This window comes from Bombyx mandarina, chromosome 23, assembly GCF_030267445.1.
Source record: "Bombyx mandarina strain Sakado chromosome 23, ASM3026744v2".
In the NCBI taxonomy this organism is placed as follows: domain Eukaryota; kingdom Metazoa; phylum Arthropoda; class Insecta; order Lepidoptera; family Bombycidae; genus Bombyx; species Bombyx mandarina.
Genome location: NC_143229.1, coordinates 7,089,025 through 7,108,064, shown reverse-complemented (window position 1 = coordinate 7,108,064; position 19,040 = coordinate 7,089,025). Strand labels below are relative to the sequence as shown.

The 19,040-nt window shown below is 39.8% G+C and overlaps 1 protein-coding gene across 1 annotated transcript in view; it reads right to left on the bottom strand.

Annotated features, from left to right (window-relative positions):
* Nucleotides 1-19,040, bottom strand: part of LOC114245633 (uncharacterized) — a 45,965-nt gene that overhangs the window by 11,039 nt on the left and 15,886 nt on the right. Inside the window, exon 2 of the mRNA XM_028177877.2 lies at nucleotides 4,120-4,246. Coding sequence (XP_028033678.2) covers nucleotides 4,120-4,246 — 127 coding nt within the window. The remainder of the gene's footprint in view (nucleotides 1-4,119; nucleotides 4,247-19,040) is intronic.

Below are 19,040 nucleotides of genomic sequence, written 5' to 3'. Positions count from 1 at the left end.
ATAATTCGTCTTCTTCCTGCGTGCAATTTTCGTAAAAACGGTTACAGGGTTTTTGCTTCACGTATTAATATAAAGATGACAATCGATTCGTTTTCGCAAGCTTCAGGTCTTTAATTGAACCTAAAAAGTTTGAGTAAACTGAGAAAATACTATATATCCCTAAACGGTGTTTTGTACTTACCACTTGTTCAATGAATGCGCAAAATATGTTAGTGATTGCTGATTGTAATCGTTGTAATCCACTGTAACCCCGTATGGGTAAGTACCGCCATCTTCCCTATTTCTAATGTGAAGTAGACGCTTCCCGGTCAGAAGATTTAAGCAGCTAGTATACAACACAGCTGACCTCATGTCTCAAGCTGAGAGACGGGATTCATTGCTATGGGCAGTAGTAACAACTTAACACATTTTGTACATTAAAAAAATTCTGATTCTCTCTCCTGATTGCATGCATTAAAATGATCCTGATCCTCTAAGGTGTCCCTACCTCTTATCTTTAGTGCTGATTGTGGGACATGATACCAAGAATCAACTAGAGTTTTCATTTATAGGCTTAAATTAAACCAATACAATAGAGATTTCAAGTTTAGGTCGCCTAATACTATCTGGAACATAAGCTCAAACTAGCTACCTTAGATAATAACAGAAAAAGGTAAAAAAAATACATAGCAGCGGACTATTTTCGATACACACGTCAAAAGTTTTGAAACTAAGGTGGTAGTGTCAGTAACTTTGTTCTTAATAATTAATGTTCGAAACTCCTTCGAGTTATTGAAAAAGTATGCTGCCCAAGAAACTTACGTTGTTTTTTCACAACATGCTCTGCAGAGAAGTGGAAAAGTGAAAAAGTGAAACAGAATAGACATAAACGACTAAATACGGTGTTCGTAAATATTTAACAATAAACTTGAAAAAGGCATCGAGCTGTAATTATAAATGTAAAAAGAAAATTCACGTTTTAGCGTAAATTTAGCCTTGAATGTAAAATAAACAATAACATAGAATTTGGTGAAAATCTGAATAGGTTGATGATTATCAGATAAAAATTATCGCCGAAAAGAAAAATTCAATTTCAAAGTAAACAACGAACGAATTTTATAAATTCAAAGCATGCGAATTGACAGCTCACGTAATCATGAATACAAAACTCAGATTCGTCCTAGAATGTGACCTTTTAGTAATAACTACAGATAGCCCGGAGCGGAGGTCCCCTTTTGTCCTCCGAGTGGAAATGGACTCGTGGAAACTTTAAATGTCAATTAATTAGAAACCCGCTAATGCGTGTGTGTACGAACTCTTTGGAATGTTTGTCATTTCATACATTGTTCGCAATAGAATTAAAATGAGACATCAAAGAAACCTATCGGTCAACGAATAGCAGAGAGAAGCAGCATCGCATGTACACACACACGTCGATTACAAACGGGAGTTCAGCAACACACTAAGCAAAATAACTTTACGAACATAACAGAATTGAATGACCGTTGGTGATACCTAGACTATTCGCTAACGGATATAGAATCAAGGCTTAGTGAATCCAGTTCACGCGTCGAGAGACTCCGTGTAGCAGTCCCAGGTGCTTATTTACTTATTCTTTGAATCTAGTGAATCTAATGAAGTCGTCGTGGCCCAAAGGATAAGACGTCCGGTGCATTCGTATGGAGCGATGCAACGGTGTTCGAACCGATCGATCGATCGATCGGGTACCAATTTTTCTAATGAAATACGTACTTAAAAAGTGTTCACGATTGACTTCCACGGTGAAGGAATAACACCGTGTAATAAAAATCAAAACCCGCAAATTATAATTTGCGTAATTGCTGGTGGTAGGACCTTTTGTGAGTCGGCACGGGTAGGTATCACCACCCCGCCTATTTCTGCCGTGAAGCAGTAATGCGTTTCGGTTTGAAGGGTGGGGTAGTCGTTGTAACTATACTGAGACCTTAGAACTTATATATCAAGGTGGGTGGCGCATTTACGTCGTAGATGTCTATGGGCTCCAGTAACCACTTAACACCAGGTGGGCTGTAAGCTCGTCTACCCATCTAAGCAATAAAAAATTAAAAAATCTAGACGTACATCGAGGACCTAGGATATCCTGCTGGGCATGCTCCGTATCCTTCCTCAATTAGAGATCGATTGGTGTGTCCAGACTCCAATGTATTATTATGTAGAATCAAGCTAAGCGGCCAACCGATTTATTGTATCGGGACGGAACGAATTAATCACATAATATATACATTACATGGATAATTATGCAATGTTATAATTGCACACTTTCAGACAATAGATTTTAGTTTCTCCAAAATCGAATGAGTTTTATTGCTCGCAAATACAGTGTTCATATTTCATCAGTTGAGAACATTTCAGAAACGCATAAGCTAAATTACAATAATGTCTCTAGTATGAAATTTTCCATCAAGCTTTCGGAAATGTTTACATAACATTAATTAAGCTTTGTTTATTGTTACTTTTACTACTATTAATATTTAATACAGATACCCAATAGTTTAAATAAAAACCATATTTTTTAAATAAAAGCATATTATTTAAATATATAATTTAAAGGATATTATTATTTAGTATTTTCTTTCATTATTTAATAATTTGCGTAAATGTTTAATCTTTATTTGATAGATCGTTCTTAATATTGTAATGCAAAATTACACCGCAACTTATCTGCCGAATTTCTCTATGTAAAATGGTTGTCTGGAAGACAGCGATTTTAGAATTAAGATCGCTTATTGTACGATTATACCATTTTTCCTTGGGGCGGGAGGATCTTCCAGCGAGGTTCCCACGCACGGGTACCCAGGCAAGTCCAGTCGATCTGCAGATGTTGGGAGCGGACCGTGGGCCCAAGGATAGTATGTAGGGCTCTACCCACGAAATTATTCCACCGCATTCTTACCCAAGCGTCCAATCTTCCCCGAGGTCAGTACCCGGCTCTGGTAAAGGGTTTACCCCGGTTAACACTGCAAGATGACGCGCGACTAACCCCAAAACGCCCGGTTGACGAAGCCTTCGAGGCAAAGCGAAGGTTCTAGAATGGCGGCCGTCTTGGTGTCTTGGTATGGCGGCCCATCAGGCTACCCAGACGAGGCCGCTGGTGTCTCGGGATACCACACTGGATGGGAATCAGCCTGCCAGGTCGGTAGGCGATATGCCGCCAAGTAGCTCTCATGATGATGTAGCTCCTGGGCGGCGTTCTAGAGTGCTAGTAGCGCACGGAGCGGCCGCGACCCCCTATATAGGCCGCCCTGCGATCTTCAGCGGGGGGAGGCTGCCGCCTATAGGGGCCGGGACGTACGTTCGTACTGTCTCTCCCAGTCCCCGGATCGACGGCCACGGATTGGTGCGGAGAGGAAAGAGCTCTTCCTCTCTCGTTCCACCGCCTTCTTCTACAAGATGATGGACTCACAGAAGTCAAGAATTGCCTTTCAGGAAGCGTCGGTGCCGAGCAACGTAGCCACGACGGTCGGAAGCGACAGGACCTCTTCTATGACCGCGACGAGGGTGTATTTCACAGTTTCCTCCTCATAGCGGTCGTCGCAGTGGTGGCAATGCGCCGTGGCTCCCGGCGACACGGCGCATGCACCGGCCAAAACAACCGTGGCCGTAAGCACTTGCGTCAGCCGGAAGATGAAACCTCGTCGGTCGCGACCCAACCAGTCCGTGAGGAACGGGCAGACAGCCTCAGCGGTCCGTAAGCGACGGATAGACGGCGCTATATACGTCCTATATGTATATATATATAGTTATATCTACACATGTTAGAATAGGCAAAACTATTTAGTGCCATTTTCTCCTGTGTTTGTTAAATGAGGATCTTTAGTAAAAAAAATATTTAATTTTATTGACATCTTGAACAAATAATGAACCTAAATATTGAGGAGTGCGATTATCGTTAAACTTTGACTGTTGGGAAATAATTAAGATGCTCTGTCTAATACGAGTATACCATGGAATATTGATCTTGCGGCACTCTCATTATGATGTCTGCAATCTCCTGTCATCGCTAGGCCCCAGATGTGTCGTGAGTTAATTAATGCTCCTATCTACAGCAAAAGCAATAATAATATATCTATAAAAACTTAATAATTTTTCATAGAAGCTCACTTGCAATGTGCGTCTAGTTCGTTTTTATTTCTGGGTAATCCGACAGGCGTCTTGGGGATCAGTTCTACACAAACGTTAAGGTCGGCAGAATCACAACTGTCGGTTTCCAGCTGCGTGCCTCCGCTACCTGTAACAATACAACATAAATATTCAATGGAGCTTTTTTCATACAAACTTTTATTGAATTGTTAGCCCACACCTGAGCTGAAGCTGAAGTAGATAAGTTCTACTGTATTTCAGTTTAGTTATACTTTAGTTAATTGCAGACTTACTTAATCTGATTTAAATTTAAATTTTTCGTTAGTATTAATGGCAATAGAAAATTCGAGTGTTAATCGCAAAATGTAGGTGTAGTATCAAAGATACCTTTTTTTTTATTGCTTAGATGTGTGGACGAGCTCACAGCCCACCTGGTGTTAAGTGGTTACTGGAGCCCATAGACATCTACGACGTAAATGCGCCACACACCTTGAGATATAGTTCTAAGGTATCAGTATAGTCACAACGGCTGCCCCACCCTTCAAACCGAAACGCATTACTGCTTCACGGCAGAAATAGGCGGGGCGGTGGTACCTACCCGTGCGGACTCACAAGAGGTCCTACCAGTACCAGTAAAAGTACCAGTACTTCCAGTTACTTCTGCTATTTTCCTGCCCGATATAGTAGTACTGCTATCTGCAGTAAGTATATCTCATCTACATTCTCATCTGAATCCTTATTGTTAAACACCGTATGGGTTTGTGGATTGGTGGATATGTTGAAAGCTTGCACGGATGAGCGTAATCATATTGCTTTTCCCGTCACGAATAATGGATTCATATCCAATCGAACCGATGTTTGAAGGGTAGAATGGCTGATATAACAAAGTCATTCAGATATTTTAATTAATGCATGCATTCATGTTGTACTTTCTGTACCTAAGGTTAATTGAGCAGAAAATGAATGACTTTATTAGATAGTAAAAGAAAATGTGTTCCTTAGAAATTCTGCAACAATAAAATGCGATCAAATGCAAGATCGCTTTGTAAACTTATATAATATGTATATCGGCGCGATGGATGATTCACGCATTTAAAAGAATCACTTTTAGTTTCATAAGTCAAACAATCAATCAAGAAAACATCTTTTAACTGCTTAGAATCAATTGTGATGTAATGACACTCATTGTAATGTAAAACAACACGTGATTTATAATCACCACGTGTTATTTCAATACTTAACCTAAAAACTCATACACGTGTTGATTTGCAAAAATCACTATAAATACCGGCCGCTCTGCTGAACGACCAGCCACTTCGACAAAGCGGCACGACACGAGAACCCTCTCATCGTGGCCGCCGGTAACTACATTCCCGATTCTGCGGACAGAATGGAAAGCAGTCGACGTCGCCCAAAACACGTCATCTCGGATCCTTCCGATCCACTAACGGTGCTTCTAGGTACTTCAAGCACCGGTCACCGTTCTCGTCGAACCCGTCGCTTGCGACGAAGGGCTCGACGAGTAAATTAATTCTCAGACACAGCCCACTGAGTTTCTCGCCGGATCTTCTCAGTGGGTCGCGTTTCCAATCCGGTGGTAGATTCTGCAAAGCACGACTTTTGCTAGGGTTCGTGTTAGCATCGTCGTCAGGTTTGAGCCCCGTGAGCTCACCTACTAGTTAAGGTTCCGCTGGAATAGCCTCTCTAGGCTACCAGCTTAGGTAGGAAAAAAAAATATGTGTATTTTTTATTATTTATTGATTATAATTTATTTATTTATAATGTATTTTTTAAGATGGAATCAAAAATTAAAAGTATTTTTTAATATTTCCTTCTAATATAAATAAAAAAATAAAAAAATCCTTTTTAATACTTCCTACAATATTAAAATGAGTCTTTGTTAGGAGAACAAGGAAATAACATCAAATCAATTATACTGAAACAGTCAAGAAACCAAAACAATCTCTCGTTTGTTTACCACGAAACTTTTCGCTTGTTGTTTGTTTGAAAAACCGAGTCAAATTAAAGCTCTTGTTATATGCATAATTAATATGCATATGTACGAGTAGTTGGTAGCTGTCATAGAACCTGAATAGATGCCGGAATTTCAAGTTCGGAACAACACAATCTGGTCCCAAAACGTAACGATGAACATTGGCACATTTTTTTTTCTCCTACCTATGCTGATAGTCTTGAGAGGCTATTTTAGCTTCTCCTTGACGTGTAGGTGAGCTCACGGGGCTCAAAGTGGGTGTGTTGCTAACACTGGCCCTAGCAAGAGCAGTGCTTCACAGAATCTACCACCGGATCAGAAACGTAAGCCACTGAGAAGATCCGGCGAGAAACTCAGTGGCCTGTGTCTGTGGGTTAATTTACTCGCTAAGCCCTTCGTCACAAGCGACGGGCTCGACGAGAACGATGACCGGTGCTTGAAGTACCTAAAAGCACCGTCAGTGGATCGGAAGTGTCCGAAATGACGTGTTTTGGGCGACGTCGACTGCTTTCCATTCTGTCCGCAGGATCGGAAAGTTTGGCACGCTGACATGCCAAACATTAGCGAGAAGATTCTCGGCAATCTTTACGCACGTGAGGACAGAGAACGGTAAAAACACTTGGTTATAGTTGCATTAGCCCCTAGATGGCTATCTGTGCCGACTTTCAACTACACCTCCGTAATGAATTTATAATAAAGGGTTTCGGTGAGTAGGTGCTGATGCAGGTCGGTCGGAAACTGGAAGATGTATTCAAGATGACGGAATCGACAAGAGTTTTTTTGCGTTCGCTGAAAACGAAACTCAGCGGCTTGTGTTTGGTGAATACAATGAATTCTCACCTCTAACATATGAGGGAAATACTTTATACCTTCTTAATTGTCTTTTTTTTTGTTGATTAGATGGATGGACGAGCTCACAGACCACCTGGTGTTAAGTGGTTACTGGAGCCCATAGACATCCCAACGTAACCACCAGTGAGAAGGGCTCATCTTCTGAGAGAGAAACGCGAGTGGTTGCCACTAATTGTTCTTACGTTGCTGTGGTACCACACCCATCGCAGTATCGGACGCATCTGTTACCAGGCCTAGTTCGGTCTCATTAACTGGGTGCGCGATTAATGCAGCATTTGCAAAGCTCCCCTTGCGGTTATTGTTTACGCTTACGCCGTAACTTTGTGTGGACATTTATTGTTGCTAATGTTACTAAACCTATCATAGGCGCAGATTGTCTCATTTCAATTTAGTATTGCCAACCAACGCTTGATTGACACTGTAACCCCTTAATCGACCACTGTATTAATTGGCGCTAACAGTTTTTTTTTCTGTTAACGTTTCGTCAAGCGACAGTCGCTAGCACTTGCTATTGAGTAAGTTCACCCAAATTATAATACATGCAAATTATTTTACGATTGAAATGTTCGTTGTCTAGCACTATTATTTATTAATGCTTTGTCGTACATATAACTTTAACAGAAAAGGTATAATTAAAATAATGTTTAAAAAGAGCTTCTTCTTCTCAGTCACATGCGCTCTTGGCAGAGTGGTCGTGGTCATCACTTCGGGTGGTGGTGCGCTTCGCCATCCCTCGCGTACCGCAAGCCCTTCTTGTGCACTGCATAAAGAGCTTATCGAAGACATACCTAATATGTATTTCTGCTAATATGGTATTGGTGCAATAATATGATTTTTTGGGTTTTTAAGTTCTTTAATAATCGGCATATAATAAGCATATCAGGTACAACATACTGATTTACGAGTATTCAAAAAATATTGTTGTTTTAACCCTGTATGCAGATGCTTCAACAATAGCTTTTTTTTTCTTTTTAAAATGGATGGATACTTTTTCCCAGTGAAACACAGCAGAGTACATGGAAAAGTAAAGCTTAAAATTACAGCCAGCAGGCAGTTTAAATGTCCAATAGGTTAGCTCTACAAACAGAATAGGAACTAAACCAAACTAATCACAGCTTTGAAAGTACACGAAAAGTCGTAAAAGTAACTCGGTTTACCAAACTCTCCGAGATAACATTAGATTCTCTAATACTGCCTGTAAATTAAACTTGGATATGTGGAGAAAGTCTGCTTATTTTGGGTGTTATAAGTGTTTCAATAAACATACTCTCTATTGATTACAACCAATGCTAGTATTGTTAATTTCTGAGGTTCAATTAATATTGTAAATTTTTTTTTTACTTTATGATATAGGTACAAAGACTACACATTGGCTATAAATCATTCCTCACGTCGTAGAAGCTTAGAATTTCCATATACGAGGGCTGCACTAAAAGTATCGGGAATGGAATATTTCCACTGTTCCTGTCATATTAAAATCTTTTTATTAGAAAACTCCTTGGTTTTAAAAATCGAATACCATTTATTTATTTAAAAAAAGATTCTCAGTCTTGTCACGAGGTTTTGTCAAACTTGTTTAGTCGTTGAGAAAATGGAATTGACTCGACAAAATTCAAGAGCGATGATTTATTATGACTTTCGAAGTGGTTTAACACAAAAACAGTGTGTTGACCGGATGATTTCTGCATTTGTTGATGAAGCCCCATCCAAAACCACAATTTATCGCTGGTTTGCTGAGTTTCAACGTGGGCGTGTCAAGCTCAGTTATGGTCCCCGTCAAGGTCGTCCAAAAACTGCAGTCACCCAAGAAAACGTTGATGCTGTGCGTAAGCTGATTGAGGAAGATCGACATGTGACATACCGCGAAATTCAGGTAACTTTAGACATTGGCATGAGTCAAATACAAATAATCTTGCATGAACAATTAGGTGTAAAAAAGTTGTTTTCCCGATGGATACCGCATTCGCTCTGTGAAGAGCAAAAAGCGGCTCGCGTTACTTGGTGCCTCAGAACTCTCGAAAGATTCCACGCAGGATCCTCAAATGCTGTATACAACATTGTATCAGGTGACGAATCCTGGATATATGCGTACGAACCCGAAACAAAAAACCAGTCACGAGTTTGGGTGTTCGAAAATGAGTTAAAGCCAACAAAAATTGTTCGTTCACGGAGTGTTGCAAAAAAAATGGTGGCCACGTTTGTCTCCAAAACCGGCCATGTTACGACTATTCGTCTTGAGGGACAAAGAACGGTTAATGCAGAATGGTATGCTAGCATTTGTTTGCCACAGGTCGTTTCTGAACTCCGTAAAGAGAACTGCAACCGCCGCATCATCCTCCATCACGACAATGCGAGTTCTCACACCGCGCACAGAACAAAAGAGTTTTTAGAGCAAGAAAACATAGAATTATTAGACCATCCGCCGTACAGCCCCGACCTAAGCCCTAATGATTTCTATACTTTCCTTAAAATAATTTGGGCTACGATTACTTTCATAACAGAAATAGGCAGCGTGGTGGAGTGGTACCTATCCGTGCGAACTCACAAGATACCCGAGCAATAATCACCAGGAAGTAAACATATTTGATCCTGGTCGTAAGAATTGTGTGTGCACACTGAGTACGTGTTTCTCCACTAAATAGGCACTGTCCCTGTGACTTTGCTTTCATTAAGCTCTCATTGACACGTGATGAATAAAATGTATGTTCTTAGTCGAAGTTACGTAAATGCTTCAAAGATTTATATTCGTAAACCAAGTTCAACACACGAAAAATATTGTAAAATTCTAATTAATGTAAAAAATATTGAAAAATCGCAACAGAATATGACCTCTCTCGGAAGTCAGTGTGCTTAGTGCGAGTTTTTTAAAGTTCTCTATGGCGTAAAAATTAACTCAAATTTGTATGAAGTTGGAACGTTTGCCGACGTTTGCCGCTAGGGGCGCTGTTTCAATTGCAAACAAATTTGAGTTAACTTTTACGCTATCGAGAACGTTAAAAAGCTTGTACTAAGCACACTAAGGTTAAACGAGAACACAGCAAACGCAGAAATGGTACCGGCCGGCCTAATTAATCTGGTTATCGGAAATAAAAAAGGCATGTGATGTCATCTGATTGAAATATACAGATAAACACTCCGCCGATGTAGCTAGTCCACTCCGACTGTGACGGAATATCAAACAGTTTCTTTTGTCTTTGCAATAAAGGTGAAATTTTAATACTATTCGCCATAATAAGTTTTTAAATTTACAGAAGCTAGTAACACTGTTGTATTTTTGTCGTATCCATTGCTAGAAAGAAACATGAATAATATAATAGTCGAACGAATATGTTATTGTTTGTTGTCTGTCTCGTTCTGATGCGTTTAACTGATTAGTGCTTTTGTTCCATAAATTCAGGACTGACATCGAAACGTGTGCGTGCAGTGGGTATAAAACAAATGGGTAGCTAAGTTTCGTCTTTTGTTTGTTAACACAATGCTTATTACTATTCACAAACAATTGATCTCAGCTATATTAAACAGAAGGGGTACAATATACCTACAAAAACAAGCACAGAAGAAATTAAAAATGTCCGAGCACACGAAGTTGGGGGACAAAAGGATAAGCTGGCGTTATGTATTGTAGGTAGGCTCTGACTCTTAAATATTAAGCGTATTATCTATGTCTCTGACTAATGTCAGTGCGGTACACTGGACGCTATGCATGTTGGAGTATTTCCACTTTCGGGTAGCGACATGGTAAGCGGGCGGTCTTCGTAAGTCAATAAAACTAGAAATGAACTCAGAGCGTATATTACGGCCTGGCCACGGAGATCGGCGGTGCGAATAGCGAAGCGGTGGACGAGGCGACCATTCGCGCAGCACCGTTTGCAGGCCACGGGTACTCACGTTCGCCGCCGCGACTAGTAAGGAAGTCCGACAGCGAAATGTCTATATCGAAATTATCTCGATATTGCTTACAAATTAATAGTTTTTTGGTTCAGGACCTATTATTTGGAAAAGATTGTGAAGTACATGATTTGAATAAGAATCGGAGTATACCTATAGATGGAGAATTCCACAAGAAGTACGAGAAATACTTTGGGTGGCTAGACTTCCAAATAGCTGGTCTAGCTATTCTATTTCAGCTATATATTTTTTTATTGCTTAGATGGGTGGATGAGCTCACAGTCCACCTTGTGTTAAGTGGTTACTGAAGCCCATAGACATCCACAACGTAAATGCGCCACCCACCTTGAGATATAAGTTCTAAGGTCTCAAGTATAGTTACAATGGCTGCCCCACCCTTCAAACCGAAACGCATTACTACTTCACGGCAGAAACAGGCAGGGTGGTGGTACCCACCCGCGCGGACTCACAAGAGGTCCTACCCCCAGTAATTACGCAAATTATAATTTTGAGGGTTTCATTTTTATTACACGATGTTATTCCTTCACCGTGGAAATCAATCGTGAACATTAAAATTTGTTGAGTACGTATTTCATTACAAAAATTGGTACCCGCCTGATATTCGACTACCGGTGCATCGCTCAACACCGGACGTCTTATCCGTTCGGCCACGACGAGTTTAAAAATATAAAAAAAACAATTTAATAAAAAATATAAAAATTTCGGCGTTCATTTTTCGCGGCGAAAACAACTAAACTCATTTAATCACTGCACTATTCGCCGCGACTACCGCTCGACTCCGTGGCTTGCGCCGTCCTTATTCATGCATTTGTTTTGCTCGCCCGCCGCATCGTAAGTCGCCTGCGCGATTCGCTCGGTACATTCCGCCGGTCGCCGGTGCGCGTGGCTTGTTAGGTACATTTCTATGATCTTATTTTAGTCGCTAGACGCTTCGCCGTTCGCACCGCGCGAATATTCGTATCGGCGAATGTCCCGTGGCCAGGCTGTTACGCAGGAGCGCTCCGTCCGACACGGCGACTCGCTCGCTTCTGAGCTCGAGAGACAACAACGGAGCGTTTTTATAGCAAGGTATCGTGGTGGGACGATGTTTTTTACGATTCTTATCTTGCACGTGTTGTTTTCGATGAATGCTTGCACGTGTTGTTTGTCGTCCCATCTTTATTAATCTAGAGCTACCAAGCCTCGACGCTGGCAGATAGATTCCAGGCTCTAAGGCCCTAAGATGTCAGAAGAGCTACCAAGCCTCGACGCTGGCACTCAAATTTCAGGTCTCGAAACCCTAGAATACCAGAACAACCAAGCCTCGACGCTGGTGTTCAGATTTCAGGCCTGGAAGCCTTAATAATCTAGAGCTACCAAGCCTCGACGCTGGCAGTTAGATTCCAGGCTCCAAGGCCCTAAGATGTCAGAAGAGCTACCCAAGCCTCGACGCTGGCACTCAAAGGGGATTGCCCACTCTCCATAGTGTGCTAGGCCCAAGATGGACATCAAATATTACTATAAAAATGTACTGATTCAAATTCTTAAATGTATTGGATATCTAAAAAATATATTGAAATTGACGCCACTATTATAAAAAATATAATAAAAATAAAAACTCGTTTTGAGGTTAATTTTCTATATAAATAAGTGTGGGATTGTGAGATACTTCAAGAACTTTTCTTTTCTTAATGTTTAAGATGTTCCTAATGTATTTTTATCCAATAGGGTATAAAAACACACTTAATTCTTTAAATATCTATATTTTCTTCATCTTCATACACAATTAGTATCATCTAAAAATAGGAAAGCAGAGCATATACAATACACGGTTTTAAATCTCGGTCAGGGTAAAACCACAATTCACACAATGTTTTTAGTCGTAGTATGAAACGTTATTGATAAAAGTAAAATAAATCGAAGAAAAATCAAAACACATCCATTTTGTACGCAAGCACAACACCACAAGCAGCAAGCGAAGTGTCAGTCAGTCAGATTAAATTCAGTGTTGTCAGTATAAAGAAAAATAATACCGATAATTGATTTATATCTTAATCTTTTTTTTACGAGTACACATTATTTTTTATGTTTTTGTTTTAGTTGTACATATTTAAATAACAATACTAGTAAAGTTTTTTTTATTGCTTAGATGGGTGGGCGAGCTCACAGCCACCCTGGTGTTGCTAAGTGGTTACTCGAGCCCACATACATCTACAACGTAAATGCGCCACCCACCTTGAGATATAAGTTCTAAGGTCTCAAGTATAGTTACAAGTTAAAGTCCAATGGGTATGTCTTCAATGTTATTTTATGTGCATAAAATCCATTAAAATCGTTTGATTAATAATAATACTTAAAATGATTTATTTATATACTCAAAATATTTACTTCATACGTAAAAGGATTTGAAGCTGGCAATATTTTTCCCGCAAAAATAAAAATCCTTGTTTTTTCAATAGAGTTACTTTTTTTAAACTACTTATTGTAAACTATAGTGGCGCTTATTTGCAAGAAAGTAAATGCATATTTATTTATGACAAAATTAATGCACTAAGTATTTTTTCTATAATCTATTGTCCGCTTTGGGCCGAAAATGGGCCATCCCCTTTCAGGTCTAAACGAGCATTGCATATAAAATAAAAATAAACATGATAAAATAAATAGAAACATGATAAAATAAAAATGGGACGCATGATAAAATACCTCCCGTAGTACTCAACGGAACGCCATTGACAAGAGTTTATAAATTTAAATATCTCGGCCATGTGTTGACCCCTGATCTCAAAGATGATGAAGATATTGAACGAGAGCGGAGAGCGTTGTCGGTTAGAGCAAACATGATAGCTCGCAGGTTTGCACGGTGTTCACTTAAAGTCAAGGTCACCCTCTTTAGGGCCTACTGTACTAACTTTTACACGTGCAGCTTGTGGGCTGGATATACTCAAAGATCGTACAACGCTCTCCGTGTTCAATACAATAACGCGTTTAGTGTGCTGGTGGTGCTGCCCCGCTTTTGTAGCGCATCAGGGATGTTTGCAGACGCGCACATAGATTGTTTTCACGCTACCATGCGTAAGAGGTGTGCATCTCTGGTAAACAGAGTGAGGGCCAGCTCCAACAGTATCCTGAGCATGATCGCAAGCAGGCTGGACTGTATATACATGGGTCGCTGTGGTGCCATCTCCCATGGGATGTTACCACAGTAATTCATTGTGATGTAAATATAACTACTAACATAGGTCTAAGTCTTATTAACAATTTATATGAGTCATGGTTACTTGAAATAAAAACATTATTATTATTATTATTATTATATTACGTAAATTGAGATAAATTGGGATATACTTAACTTGGGTATCGACACCATACATTGCAACAACCAAGCCTCCACGCTGGTGTTCAAAGTTAGGCACACAAAGAGAAGCCTCATTCCAAAAATTGTATCTCATTGATCTCTTCTAATGGAAATTCATACGATGACACGGCAATCTCATTATGTTTTCCATAGTTTGGATTACGTCATTAGGCCGTTTTTCGTCACGTGATTACGTCATTAGGCCGTTTTTCGTCACGTGGTTATCCCACTTCTGATGTTGGAGTATTTCCACTTTCGGGTAGTGACATGGTAAGCGGGCGGGCGGTCTTCGTAAGTCAATAAAACCAGAAATGAACTCAGAGCGTATATTACGCAAGAGCGCTCCGTCTGACACGGCGACTCGCTCGCTTCTGAGCTCGAGAGACAACAACGGAGCGTTTTTATAGCAAGGTATCGTGGTAGGACGATGTTGTTTACGATTCTTATCTGGCACGTGTTGTTTTCGATGAATGCTTGCACGTGTTGTTTGTCGTCCCATTTTTATTAGTCATGAACTAAAGGTTTATAAAAACACGCGCCGACATGCATGGGTCACGACGTATCGACCTGGCGTCATAGCAAACTGGTTTTCAGTCGTTTCGGATCCTCCTCGGTACCTCAAGCACCGGTCACCGTTCTCGCAAGCGATGAGTTCGACGAGTAAATTATCCCACAGTAAAACAAAATTGATGACAAATTCAAGGTAAATAGACGTTATGGTAGATGGCAACAAGATGGAACATGTCAAAGAATATATTTACTTAGGCCAGATTATATCCCCTTCAGATGAAATGACAAAGGAAATAATCAGGCGAATAGCCCAAGGATGGATAAAATACTGGTCACTGAAAGAAATAGTGGAAAGTAAGGATTTAGGCAATCACATAAAACAGAACTTATGGCTGCGAAACTTGATTATTGACACTTAAACAGGGACACTTAAACAGGACAGGGAAATGCTTATAAAATGCCAACGTGCCATGGAAAGAAGCATGCTAGGGTTAAAAATCAAAGATAGAGTCAGGAACGTAGACATAAGAACAAGAACGAAACTCACAGACATTCTGACCCGTATAGACGTCCAAAAATGGAGATGGGCTGGCCATATGCTACGCTATCTCATTGACAAATGGAGCAAGCAAGTCACTCTCTGGCAACCAAGAGACTGCAAACGAAGTAAGGGTCGTCAAGTCAGGAGATGGGAAGATGACTTGAAACAGACAGTCGGATCATTCTGGCTGAGAGTAAGTAGCAAGGGACAGGACCCACTGGAAGGAAGTGGAGTAAGCCTATGCCAAAAGGCACACCGAACTTAGGGACCTCTTGTAATCCTATGTTTAGGAATAAAAAGGCTATTATTATTATCATTGAAATATTGAAGATTTAATAGCTACATTTCGGTTTGATATACTACTGTCGGAAACTTTGTACATGTAATGTACGAGTAAGCTAGACTTCAATATATTATTTCAAAGACATTCACATTGTCAGTAACATGCTTGCAGATCTGATCGGTGAAAAAGAATCCTATATTCTAAAAAAGCGCAGTGTTTCCATTCAAGGGTAAATTTGTGGCTACATACCATTTTGGAACATTATTCAAACAGACGGAAGATTATAACGAGCAAATACGTGCTGTTCCCCTCAGTCCTGTATTAATAACATCCCTTTCAGGTTCGTTAATTGATGTTCCATACATACAATACGTAGGTGTACTCGAAACAGGATCTGGTTGAATTTGTAAACTAAGTTTGATTAAAGGATCTTAAATTTATTACTTAATAAATTATAGTTGTCAAGGAGAGACAGCAGTTATGGCTTACAATAAAGGTTAAAGTATGAAATTGCCGATTTCTAGTGAAAAATTTCAATTCGTTTTTTTTTCATTTAACATATTTATTTTATCAAAGTATCTACCATTTAGTAGATGAGGTAAAGCGGCGTATGGCGATCACAAGAAATGCAATGGACAGTCTGAAGAAGATATGGAAGAACAGAAGCGTTACCAAAGCCACAAAGATCCGGCTCGTACAAACTCTTGTTTTCTCCATATTCTTATACGCTGCGGAGACGTGGACTTTGCGGCAGGTCGAGACTGTTAGGTAAATAATGTAATCTATGGCAATACGGCCAGACTACTTCCGCCATTAAAACAAGTCACACGCAGAGCTCGTCGTTTTATTATAAAGTATAGTTATGCCACAACCCGGCCATCCTATCCGACTTCACAGAGAGAAAGAAGGTTGATGCTCTGAAGATGCGGTGCTGGAGACGTATGCTTGGTATTTCATGGACCGAACTTCGCACCAATATCTCCATTGTTCAAAAACTCGGCATTAAGCAGCGTCTTTCGGCGCTCGTGCATGGACGCATACTATCATTTTTTGGAAATGTCTCACGGCGAGATAATGACTCCATAGAGCGCCTTGTCGTTCAGGGCAAAGTAGAAGGCACCAGACCGCGTGGAAGGGTGCCCATGCGATAAACCGACCAGATCAAGTCGGCAGTTGGCGGCTGTTTGCATAAGCGTGCCAGGCTCACCACAAACCGGGAGGAGTGGCGATTGCTCGTGAGGCGCATAACATCTGCCCACAGCAATGATTCTGGATGACGACCACGACCGCTCTGACAAGAGTGATACGATATACGAATACAAATCTACCACTATTATCTATACATTGCTGCCATCTAATGGGAAGGTAATTTATGCCTTTGTGATAGAACTCTGGTGATCTAGATTAGACAAACTATGTGAAAGCATTTTGTACTCCCTACTGGGAAGAAAACTTTTTATCGCGTAGAAAATTGTCCAAATCACGAAAAAAATGGTAGTCCGTTGGAGCAAGGTCTGGCGAATGCGGAGGGTGACGAATGATTTCTAATTGCAGTTCATATAGAGTAAAAACGTTTCTCGTGCAGTATAAGGTCTCGCGTTATCATGGAGCAATAATGGTGAAGAACGATTCATGAGTCGGAGCCATTACATAGCAAGTTTTGCTATCAGTGTTCGGAGTTCGACTCAGTAGACATCTGCCGTTATTGATTGCCCAGATCGAAGAAAACTCTAGTATAATACCACCATGCAGAGACCACCAAACATTTACCATTACCTTTTTATTCCTGAATTCCAATATTCCTTCATTTCTGTATCGATTAAACAAGACAACATAAGTTTCAACACGCTTTCTTTCTGCAGATCAGTCAAATCATGAGGCACACTTATTTCATAAAACAAAAATATTATTTTAACGATTTGACGCAAATGAGTCAATATTGTTAGTAAGGTAACATTAAACTATGCCGCTAATTCCTGGGTACTTTGGCTCAAATCGGCTTCCACCATCTCCTTCAGTTTATTGTTATTCACATGTATGGGCGGTCTTCCACGCGGTTCGTTCTTCAAATCAAAATTTTCATCACGAAAGCGTTTAACCAAAAATCGAACGATAAGTTCATTAGCAGTCCCCTCTCCAAATGCAACATTGATATTGCGAGCTGTTTCTGCAACGATAGTCCCGCGTCGGAACTCGTATTCAACAATCACTCGAATTTTTTAAGTATTTCTTGTTTAAGCTGAATGAAAAAAAAAACAAATAAAAGTCGATAATCTAATGATACACTTTTTTTAAAAGAAGAACTTCATATAATAGGTAATCATTTGAAAAAAGTTTCACTCAAAAATCTCAAATCAAGTTCTATGTCAATACGAAGTACTATTACAATAAAACAGCAATTTCATACTTTAACCCCTATTACTTATTGTAGTAATAATTGACAGCTGAGTCTGACACTGTACCAATTTTTTACTAATTTTTTTTAAGGGATTTTATGACCTGGTAACTGAGACCTTTATTAAGTCATGTCTTATTTTAATTGATGTTCATATTTTTATGAAAAATGATATTATGGAGTGGAATGAAATGAAGATGATTAATTTGAGACATTAATCAACTGGGATGAAATTAAATGAAATAAAATAAGATGATGTGGGATGAAATATTATCTCAGTAAAATGGTGGTCATTTACTAAGATTTTTTCAGTGGACTTTTTGGAGGATCCCAAGAAGTTACGTCCAGCGGCTTTGTTTCATTTTCCCACATTTGTGCACTTTCACAGATCCTCCTCCTCGCGTCGTTTCCTCACTGCTGAGGGTCGTGACCATTATAATTCGACATGATTTTACTCCTTGTGATGTCCCGCCAGCGCCTCCGATCATTGAACTTTCACAGATATTAAACAGTTAATAAACCACCATTATTACACATTTAAACCCGAAGAAACACTAAATAGACAAAATAAAACAAATCACACAACTTCACTCCTCGCGTTTCCGCCAAAAAGTCTACTGATAGGTAAGTATTGACACAGATTACACAATATAATGCTTTCATGAACAGATTTAGAGGGACCCAAAAAAGTTTTTTTTATAATTATCTTCTGTTATAATTATCGTACTGACTATCTAAGCGCGTAAATCTTATTCCAGCTTAGACTCTGGGTCAAGAGTAAAAGCACCATCCCAAAAAAATTTGTGTTTTTGGGAATGGCTCACTAACAATGACACGATATGTAACTGGGTTTTGGGAAGATGTTTTCGTGCAATTCATCTCTTGCAGTCGTAGTTGTCGGATATCTGCGAGACGTTGAAATCAATATTTTGCTCAACGAAATTAATTCCCTTACGAGTGTAATAGAGCACATATGGCATGAGCTTGGAAGACTAATTAAGAAAATATATTGAGTTCCCGTTAATTTGAGAGAACGTAAAAGGGAATTATAGAAAGAACGGAGCGTAATTAATCAATCGAGATCATTAATTACTTGATTATAGTACGCCAAGGATACTATAAGCT